At 39.2% G+C, this 11,829-nt stretch overlaps 1 protein-coding gene across 1 annotated transcript in view; it reads right to left on the reverse strand.

Moving 5' to 3' along the window:
- The window catches only part of LOC133631570 (C-C motif chemokine 8-like), a 2,568-nt gene extending 1,871 nt beyond the window's left edge, over nt 1–697 (reverse strand). The window contains exons 1-2 of the mRNA XM_062023908.1: nt 626–697; nt 421–535 (exon numbers count right to left, since the gene is read on the reverse strand). Of these exons, the coding sequence (XP_061879892.1) occupies nt 421–535; nt 626–683 (173 nt within the window). The 5' untranslated portion in view covers nt 684–697. The remainder of the gene's footprint in view (nt 1–420; nt 536–625) is intronic.
- Nucleotides 698–11,829: the final 11,132 nt, after the last annotated feature.

The raw sequence follows: 11,829 nt of genomic DNA on the forward strand, positions 1-11,829 counted from the left end.
TTCCCAGCTCTAATATATACAGTATATATATATATATATATATATATATATATATATATATATATATATATATATATATATATATATATATATATATATATATATATATATATATATATATATATATATATATATATATATATATATATATATACATATATATATATATATATATATATATATATATATATATATATATATATATATATATATATATATATATATATATATATATATATATAAAAGGTGAGGCCTTTAATACCAGGAACACCATTCCTACTGTCAAGCATGGTGGTGGTAGTATTATGCTCTGGGCCTGTTTTGCTGCCAATGGAACTGCTGCTTTAAATGGTAGATGGGTAAAAAGGCCCCCATCAAGACAGCCATGACATTATGTTCTTTACAAGTGTATGTACTTACACTACGGCTCTGATGGCGCACACCCCCACGGGCTGGATGGTGTAGTTGAGGATGTTCTTCGGCGGCACGGTGGTCCTGGACAAGCCGGGGCAGCAGTTCGAAGTGCTCCTCTGAGCTGCGACAGCGTGGAGAACAGTTCCCAAGGTCACATTTTGGACTTTGGCATCACACGGCACCATCAAAAACTGTTCCACAGCCAACTCACCTGAGAGGACGGAGGTCATCCAGGGGGCCAAGCAGAGCAGAACCGGGCCGAGTCTCATCTTGGGGGTGCAGGACTAACTCACACCTGAGAAGCCTTCAAATAAATGGAGTCTGGGACGAGGGAGGTCTTAAAATAAACACACCTCCCCCTCATTCAGAGAAGCTCTGTGGTCTTTTAGCAGAAATAAAGAGGAAATAGACGTGCAAGGAGGAGACCACTTGACACCTTCTCACTTCTACCCACAATCCCACCGTGTGACCATACCTTTCCCCAGGAAAGGCCCACACACTTTCATCTTTGACGCACACTTTGCAACGTTCCGAATCATTTACAATCAATTGTATTGTGGTTAGTCACTTTAAACGTGGGTTTATGTGGCCAATAAATACAACACAGAGAGAAATAATATTCTAGAATATGCCCCACAATAAGCATACTAGGGTTGTACGGTATACCGGTATAGTACCACCATACTAATGAAGCATAGTCAGTACTATACCACCTCTAAAAAGTACCGGGTCCCCCCCCCATTTTTGTTTTCAAACGCTGGTTTGACGAGCAGAGGAGCATGTTGGGCAGCGCACACACACAGAGTACTTACAAGCAGACACAGGGTCATCTACTGGCAGCTACGGCTGCCAAACGAAAACCATAAAATTAAAGTAAAACATTGTAAACCAAATAATGATCAAAAACATTATATTTACAGACATTTTCATGAAACGTTTTGCGGAAAATAATATGGTCATTTTACAGATTTTTACTAAATTATTAAGATCACCCACCTTTAATAAAGTGAGGATGCAAACAGAAAAATACCTTTATTCTACAGACTTTTTCCAAATGATTACAATCAAACATACCTTTAATGAAGTGACAATGCTGGCAGTTCCACAGAAAAATACCATTATTTTACAGATTTTTTCTGAATTGTTAGGATCAACCACCTTTAATAAAGTGAGGATGCAAACAGTTCTGCAGAAAAATACCTTTATTCTATAGCATGGGTGTCAAACTCTGGCCCGCCGTGTAATTTCAGCCAGCCAGCCAGCTAGCCCAACGAGTGCTGGCCCGGTCACATAACATGTGCACACACATTAGAATGCAACGCATACTTCATCAACAGCGATACAGGTTACACTGAGGGTAGCCGAATAAAAAAACTTGAACACTGTTAGAAATATACGCCACATTTTAAATCCACACCAAACCACACCCTTTCCCTTTCGGAAGAGTTAGTGCTGCAAAGGATTCTGGGTATTTGTTCTGTTGTGTTTATGTTGCGTTACGGTGCGGATGTTCTCCCGAAATGTGTTTGTCATTCTTGTTTTGGTTCACAGTGTGGCGCATATTTGTAACTGTGTTAAAGTTTTTTTTATACTGGCACTCTCAGTGTGACCTGTATGGCTGTTGATGAAGTATGCGTTGCATTCGTGTGTGCGTACAGAAGCCGCAAATATCTTGTGACTGGGTCTGAACGATGTTAGAATGGATGAAAAGCGGACGTGACGACAGCTCGTAGAGGACGTTAAAGGTTAATTGGTTCCACCTTGGCCCGCGGCTTTGTTCACTTTTAAATGTTGGCCCACTCTGTATTGGAGTTTGACACCCCTGTGTTAGATTGTTAGTATGGACATAGACTTTTATATAACAAGCTACATATTTAATGACAGATAATTACTGTCATTTTACATGTATTTGAAAGTAATTTAAGAAAACAGAAAATGCTATGTATAATTAAGTTGGTATTTTTCTGTAAAAAAAATAGAAATATACACTACCGTTCAAAAGTTTGGGGTCACATTGAAATGTCCTTACTTTTGAAGGAAAAGCACTGTAATTTTCAATGAAGATAACTTTAAACTAGTCTTAACTTTAAAGAAATACACTCTATACATTGCTAATGTGGTACATGACTATTCTAGCTGCAAATGTCTGGTTTTTTGTGCAATATCTACATAGGTGTATAGAGGCCCATTTCCAGCAACTATCACTCCAGTGTTCTAATGGTACAATGTGTTTGCTCATTGGCTCAGAAGGCTAATTGATGATTAGAAAACCCTTGTGCAATCATATTCACACATCTGAAAACGGTTTAGCTCGTTACAGAAGCTATAAAACGGACCTTTCTTTGAGCAGATTGAGTTTCTGGAGCATCACATTTGTGGGGTCAATTAAACGCTCAAAATGGCCAGAAAAAGAGAACTTTCATCTGAAACTCGACAGTCTATTCTTGTTCTTAGAAATGAAGGCTATTCCACTAAATTGTTTGGGTGACCCCAAACTTTTGAACGGTGGTGTACATAGTTTGTCATTACTGGCATATTACTTAAAATAACAGGCGGATTGTTTATTTACAGATAATGTCTTCAATTCTACAGTTTTATAAACTATTTTTAAAAAAATAGAAAAATTACAGTAGACATTTAGAGTAAATTAACCATAAAAATAGGATTTTTTTTTTACAATGTGGATCTACACATGACATCCACTGTAATGATACCAAGTACAAGAGCGTATCTCGTCGATACTACTATGATTATGTCGATATTTTTTACATTCATATTATGTTTATAAAGTCAGTAAATACGTCCCTGGACACATGAGGACTTTGAATATGACCAATGTATGATCCTGTAACTACTTGGTATCACATCGATACCTAAATGTGTGGTATCATCCACAACTATTGTAAAGTATCAAAGAAGAGAAGAATAAGTGATTATTACATTTGAACAGAAGTGTAGATAGAACATGTTCAAACAGAAAATAAGCAGATATTAACAGTCAATGAACAAGTAGGTCAATAATCCATTTTTTACAGTTTGTCCCTCATAATGTGTACAAAATAATAGGTGTATAAATGACACAATATGTTACTGCAGACTAATTAGGAGTCTTTGTTTGTTTACTTACTACTAAAAGACAAGTTGTCTAGTATGTTCACTATTTTATTGAAGGACTAAATGACAATAATAAACATATGTTTCATGTACACTAACATTTGTTGTCACAATAAAGACAATAATGACATTTTTTTGTGGTCCCCTTTATTTAGAAAAAGTATTGAAATACATTTTGGTACCGGTACCAACATATTGGTATGGGGACAACACTAAAGCATACATTCCATTTCTTCTCTCATTAGAATGTATTTGCAGTGGTACCTCAACTTAAGAGTGCCCCCATGTTAAGCGCTTTGAGATAAGAGCAGTCTATCGGCTGGTTTTTAATGCTTTAAGTCGCAAAGCAAACGATGTGATGACAAATATCCCCGCCTGTGAGGTTATTAGCTTATTTTTAGCTTATAGTTAGAGATCCACATAACTTTTTTATTTTTTTCCAACCATGTGAAGGAATAAAGTGAGTGAAGGTCATTGAATTAAAGAAATCAATCATCAGAAACACGACCGAGCGTGTGGCAGAAAGATTCTCACGCCGGCCGAGAATGTGACAACCGTACCTAAACGGAGGACATTTATCCATGAAAATATGGAGAAGCTGCTGATGGTGTGTATAGTTAACATTATTATATCATTACTTCAAGAAACAACTTTAGTTGTCAGTAACACATTCTACTGTATTGTTTTACTGCAATATTTATTTTTTAAAAGTGTGTTTTTCTTATTAAAATGTTTTATAGTCCTGTCTAGATACTCATATAGTAGATGTAGATGATCTATATCCACTGTACACATTTAAAGAGAAATATGGGATACTTCTCTTGTTGTCTTATTTATATTTGACTTTATTAAATGGATTTATATTCATGTTTGGTGCAGGAGGGGGATAAGACAAATAGACAACAACAACAATAACAACAACAACAGCATCAACAAATATGATATGTACAAATATGATAGTAAAAGTGATATCAAAGAAGCAGTTAGTGAAGTAAATATTAATAATACAGAAATGAAAATGAACATTATTACACTACAAGTGGATCAATACAAATACTAATACACATAGTACTATTGATAATGAGTAATAACAATAATGACCTCTATTATCAACAATACAATTGTTTCAAATGCAACAATACATATATGTCATGATAATTAGAGATACACAATGAAACAGATAAATGGAGGGGAAGAAAGAGAAGCCAACTATATTAACCTTGTAGATTGTTATAGTAAAATATGTTAAGTTTTGTCAGTTTCCCATGTTTTTTTTTTTTAAAAGGCATGTTAAATGGTTAAATTATCCCGTTTTTTGGGGATTCAATTGATTTAATTTCGATCCAACGGGAGACGTTGCTTTGAGACACAAGTGTTTTGAGTTAAGAGCGCTGCCGCGGAACCAATTTAACTCGTAAGTTGAGTTACCGTATTGCATTAATAATACCCTCACAACGTATGCTATTTTACGATACATTATTATAACAATTGACAATCAATACCGACTCTCATATCCTCATTGGATAGCGACCGCGCGTGGGACCGAGTGTTATGGTTGGAGGAGGGAGTTGACGGCGCAGACACAAGGGGGCAATATGGCTCTATGAATTGTATTATATATATATATATATATATATATATATATATATATATATATATATATATATATATATATTATATATATATATATATATATATATATATATATATATATATATATATATATATATATATATATATATAATAATCAACAATACTACTATAAATAAACTAGGCTAGAGAATGGAGTGTGACCAAAATCCAAGAGTGTGTGGTGTTAGACTAGGTGTGTGATTAGCTGTAGTGTTTCACCAAATGTTGAAACGAGGAGAAGGAAGAATTGATAACAATTTACCTGTCCACATGCAGTAATCATGTTATTTTTAAACCCTTTTATATGATTTTTAAACTGCATTTCCTACGAGCCTGCCCACGCACGGGGGGGGGGAAATGTCAGAGGGAGGGCGTCTGCACGCATGGCGTCTAAAAAGGACGTGACCACAAATATCTCTAACCCACCCGACGCATGCATGCATTAGCACGGGAAGTGGTGGTCGATATTTCCTCAACCGTCACCCTGCCCACCTGCACCGAGGTCAGGATCGATACCAACACAACGTGACGGATCACATGGATTAGCCTCAATAACTCTTGCGCCTCGGAGAACTCCACGGCAAATGTTGAGGTTGTGTACTGATCCTAGAGCCCTAAAGACAACGAAAGGGACTGAGTTGGAAAGGCGACAATAAGAGCGAGAGGAAAGGGTTTGTGAGAAAGGTGTTAAGAAAGTATGACTGATAGGTGAACATTTACCATGATGGAAGATCACAACCACAATTACAGCAATAGTGACTGGAATAAAAGAGAATAGGGTTGTTTAAATGTATTTCCATACTTTTCTAAATAAAGGGGACCACAAAAAATGTCATAATTGTCTTTATTATAACAACAAATGTTAGTGTACATGAAACATATGTTTATTATTGTCATTTAGTGCTTAAATAAAATAGTGAACATACTAGACAACTTGTCTTTTAGTAGTAAGTAAACAAACAAAGACTCCTAATTAGTCTGCAGTAACATATTGTGTCAGATTTCTTCATAAAAGTGATAATATATCATATTGTCTGTGTTTTTTTTTTTTACACTTTACATTCGTATTTTTTACATGTTTTGTTGCGTTTTGCTTGATTGTAAAAGATGTGGATGGAGGAGGTGGATGTTCATATGCTGTTAATATTCAGTGTTTTATTGTTCATAGTTAATATTGTAAATCCCACTTTATTTATTGTCATGTACATTTTGGGCGTCCCATTCAGTAAAAAAAAAAAAAAAAAAAAATTCCATTCCGTTTTTATGAGGTGGTCTGTCATAACTTTTTTAGAACATTGTGACTTTTGGTACTAGTGTTCCCAAACACACATACTATACAGCAGATTGTGTTGATATCATTAATACACACTAGGGTTGTCCCGATACCAATATGTTGGTACAGGTACCAAAATGTATTTCCATACTTTTCGATACTTTTCTAAATAAAGGGGAGCACAAAAAAAGTCATTATTGTCTTTATTGTAACAACAAATGTTAGTGTACATGAAACATATGTTTATTATTGTCATTTAGTCCTTCAATAAAATAGTCAACATACTAGACAACTTGTCTTTTAGTAGTAAGTGAACAAACAAAGACTCCTAATTAGTCTGCAGTAACATATTGTGTCATTTATACACCTATTATTTTGTACACATTACGAGGGACAAACTGTAAAAATTGATTATTAATCTACTTGTTCATTGACTGTTAATATCTGCTTATTTTCTGTTTTAACATGTTCTATCTACACTTCTGTTAAAATGTAATAATCACGTATTCTTCTCTTCTTTAAAACTTTACATTAGTTTTGGATGATACCACACACTTAGGTATCGATACGATACCAAGTAGATACAGGATCATACATTGGTCATATTCAAAGTCCTCATGTGTCCAGGGACGTATTTACTGACTTTATAAACATAATATACATTTTAAAAAATTAAAAATATTTTGTGACGATAAAAATTATCGATGTAATCATAGTAGTATTGACTAGATACGCTCTTGTACTTGGTATCATTACAGTGGATGTCAGGTGTTCGCTGCTAGCTAGCTAGCCATGTCTTAAAGCAGCTCTTCCTGAGGGTGTTTCAGTGTTATAACTTCACCTTTATCTTTACTTTTTACACCAAAATGTGTCCATTCTCCCTTTTTCTGTCTACACACTGTGTCTGCTTGTAAGCACTCTGTGTGTGTGCGCTGCCCAACATGCTCCTCTGCTGTTTAAAAAAAAAAATGGGGGGGATCCGGTACTTTTTAGAGGTGGTATAGTACTGAATATGATTCATTAGTATTGTGGTACTATACCGGTATACCATACAACCCTAGTATGCTTATTGTGGGGCATATTCTAGAAGATTATTTCTGTTTGTGGTGTATTTATTGGTCACGTAAACCCACATTTAAAGTGACTAACCAAATAAAACGTAACTTGGATTGTAAATGATTAGGAAAGTTGCAAAAGTCCGAGGAAAGTGTACGTCAAAAGTGAAAGTGTGTGGGGCTTTTCCTGAGGAAAGGTATGGTCACATTTTACTGACGTGTATTAATTGTCGGATTTCTGACGTCGATTCCACCATTGAATTTTGATAACTTCTCAATCAATATTCCACAACTACAACACAACTTTGGATCAACATGCTTTTTGCTAACGTTTTTTCACCATCGACCTTCTCTTAAAATGTACTAAATCTTTAGTCGAAAAGCGCTTTTTATACACCAAAGCAATACCACACAATATGCTTTAAAGGCCTACTGAAATGAATTTTTTTTATTTAAACGGGGATAGCAGATCTATTCTATGTGTCATACTTGATCATTTCGCGATATTGCCATATTTTTGCTGAAAGGATTTAGTATAGAACAACGACGATAAAGATTGCAACTTTTGGTATCTGATAAAAAAAAGGCTTGCACCTACCGGAAGTAGCGTGACGTAGTCAGTTGAACATATACGCAAAGTTCCCTATTGTTTACAATGATGGCCGCATGAAGTGAGAGAGATTCGGACCGAGAAAGCGACAATTTCCCCATTAATTTGAGCGAGGATGAAAGATTTGTGGATGAGTAAAGTGCAAGTGAAGGACTAGTGGGGAGTTGAAGCTATTCAGATAGGGAAGATGCTGTGAGAGCCGGGGGTGACCTGATATTCAGCTGGGAATGACTACAACAGTAAATAAACACAAGACATATATATACTCTATTAGCCACAACACAACCAGGCTTATATTTAACATGCCACAAATTAATCCTGCATAATAACACCTGCGTGTTTGTTATGCTAGCTCCTAGCTCCTCTGCTAGCTCCTAGCTCCATAGAACACGCCAATACAATTCAAACACCTGATCAACACACACAATCACTCAGCCCAAAAGACCGTTCACCTAACCCAAGGTTCATAAAGCTTATATATTTTTAAAAAGTTACGTACGTGACGCGCACGTACGGTACGGTACGTGTTATGCTAGCTCCTAGCTCCTATGCTAGCTCCTAGCTCCATAGAACACGCCAATACAATTCAAACACCTGATCAACACACACAGTCACTCAGCCCAAAAGACCGTTCACCTAACCCAAGGTTCATAAAGCTTATATATTTTAAAAAAGTTACGTACATACGCAAAAAAAAGTTGCGCACATACGGTCAAGGATCAAATGTTTAGAAGCCAAAGCGGCATACTCACAGTAGCACGTCTGCGTCTTTGTCATCCAAATCAAAGTAATCCTGGTAAGAGTCTGTGTTGTCCCAGTTCTCTACAGGCGTCTGTGTATCGAAGTCAAAAGTCCTCCTGGTTAGAGTCTCTGTTATCCGAGTTCTTCCATCTTGACTGCATCTTTCGGGAATGTAAACAAAGAAGCGCCGGCTGTGTACTGTTGTGGCTGACTACGTTCGAAAAATACGTCCATTTCGCACCGACAACTTTCTTCTTTGCTTGCTCAGCTTCCTTCTCCCTAATGCAATGAACATGATTGAAACAGATTCACGAACACAGATGTCCAGAATACTGTGGAATTATGAAATGAAAACAGAGCTTTTTCGTATTGGCTTCAATGTGGAAGGCATACCCGTGTTCCCCGGTCTACGTCACGCGCATACGTCATCCTCAGAGGCGTTTCGAACCGGAAGTTTAGCGGCAAATTTAAAATGTCACTTTATAAGTTAACCCGGCCGTATTGGCATGTGTTATAATGTTAAGATTTCATCATTGATATATAAACTATCAGACTGCGTGGTCGGTAGTAGTGGGTTTCCGTAGGCCTTTAAAGACTTTAAAAAAATTGCCCCAATGACCCACTTACCCCACCTTCAATCACACGTACACACACACACACACACACACACACACCCACACACACACACACACACACACACACACACACACACACACACACACACACACACACACACACACACACACACACACACACACACACACACACACACACACACACACACACACACACACACACACAAACTCACGCACACACACACACTTGCTTGCTTAGGCGGTCCATCGTAGTCGAAGATGACGTAGCTTCCATTTTGTTGCTCTGGTCGGTGGCTATCGTTGCTGACGACGATGCCACTCCATATGACTATGAAGTCCGATCCTGGAACCACACGTCCTGCCACAGTGGGGACATGTCAGGCCTGGATCAGGGGGCTGGGATGGTTCTGGAACTGCATGGTGGTGTCTTCGCCTCCGCTGATCCCTCCGGTGTTGGTTCTGACACTCCTCCAGATACATGACCCCGTCATGGCATAGGGAGCGCCACAGCGATCGATTGGCTGCAGCTGTCTCAAGTTCGTAGGGTTTGATGTTGCACCTCTTCAATATCCCTTTCAGTTGGTCTTTGTACCGCAGCTTTTGTCCTCCTGGCATCCGGATGGTGTGACCAACCCACCGGAGTTGTCGCTGTGCCAGGGTGGCCTCTATGCTTATGGACTCAGTGCGCTGTAAGATGTCCGTATGAGGAACTCGATCCTGCCATGTGATGCCAAGAATGCGTTGGAGACATCTGATGTTAAATGCATCAATTCAGCGGATGTGTCTGCGGTATATTGTCCAGGCTTCTGACCCATACAGCAGAGTTGAAACACACACCGCCCTGTAGACAGACACTTTCGTTGAGGTTCGAAGGTGGTTGTTTTCAAACAACCTGGGAGCGCAGTCTTCCAAAGGCAGAGGAGGCTGAGTTGATACGAGCCTGGATGTCATCATCGATCTGGCATGTTGGGGTCAGAGTACTGCCGAGGTAGCAAAACTGCTCAACGAGTTTGAGGGGTGTGCCGCTGATGGTAAAGACAGGGGGTGTAGGGGATGGGGACCTCTCCTGGATGAGAACCTCTGTTTTCTGGATGTTGATCACCAGACCTAGTGAGCAGTAGACTGATGACATGGTGTCTAGTGCCTGCTGCATGGCATCAGGAGTGTGGGCGAGGAGTGCGCAGTCGTCTGCATATTGCAGCTCCTGGATGTTGGTGCCTGACATCTTCGTCTTTGCCTGTAGGCGCTGGATGTTGAATAGGCTCCCATCCAGGTGAAACTCGATGGAGACACCACTATCCTTTGTGATGGACTGGCGGAATAGGAGTGTGGCTGCTGCCAGGAAAAGATTGAAGATCGCTGGGGCCAGTACACACCCCTGCTTCACCCCTACTTTCACTGGGAAAGAGGGAGACTGTTCACTGCCTACAAGTACACAGGCCTGCATACCATCGTGAAACTGTTTTAGGATGCTGAGAAACTTGGGGGGGGACACCAAACTTCTTGAGGATGCTCCAGAGCAAATCACGGTCACTGTGTCAAAGGCCTTGGTGAGGTCAATAAAGGTAATGTAGAGGTCCTTGTTTTGTTCCCTGCATTTCTCCTGGATTTGACGGGCAGCGAAGATCATGTCTAGTGTACTTCGGTTCTTTCTGAAGCCACACTGTGTCTCTGGGAGGATGCCCTCTGTTAAAAATGAAAGGCGAGAAAGCATAATTTTCGCAAGTACCTTGCCGGCCACTGAGAGAAGGGAGATGCCACGACTGTTTCCACAAGATGATTTATCTCCTTTCTTCTTGTAGATGGTGACAATGTTGCTGTCTTTCCATTCTTGAGGCAGGGCCTCCCTGTGCCAGATGGCTAGTATGAAGTGATACATTCTTCAGTATCTCAACCGGAATTCCGTCAGGGCTGGGGCTCTTGTTGTTTTTGAGGCTCCTGATTGCAGTAAGGACCTCACTGAACATGGGGGGATCATCAAGGAAGGGAGAAGGCGGGAGATCTGGGAGTGCATTGAGCACTGATGGATCAGAGGGGTTTATTTTATTGAGCAGTGAGTCGAAGTGCTCAGCCCGACGCTCAAGAATTTGTTGTTTATCCTTGAATAACACGTGTCCGTCTGCGGATCTTACTGAAGCAATGCTTCACTTTTGTGGGCCATAAATGGATTTTGCAGCAGCGTAGAATGCATAGGTATTATTAGCATCTGCATATCCCTGGATCTCCTGGGCTTTTTTGAGCCACCACTCATTTTCCATGAACCGCAGTTGTTTCTGTGTCTCAGCTCTGGTTGTTTTATAATGGTGGAGGAGTGATGGAGAGTGAGGGTTGGAGAGCAGGGCAGCATGGGCTTTGCGCTTGGCGTCCAGCAGCTCCTGTATTTCTACCGAGCTG

Source organism: Entelurus aequoreus, linkage group LG16, assembly GCF_033978785.1.
Source record: "Entelurus aequoreus isolate RoL-2023_Sb linkage group LG16, RoL_Eaeq_v1.1, whole genome shotgun sequence".
NCBI classification, from domain to species: Eukaryota; Metazoa; Chordata; class Actinopteri; order Syngnathiformes; family Syngnathidae; genus Entelurus; species Entelurus aequoreus.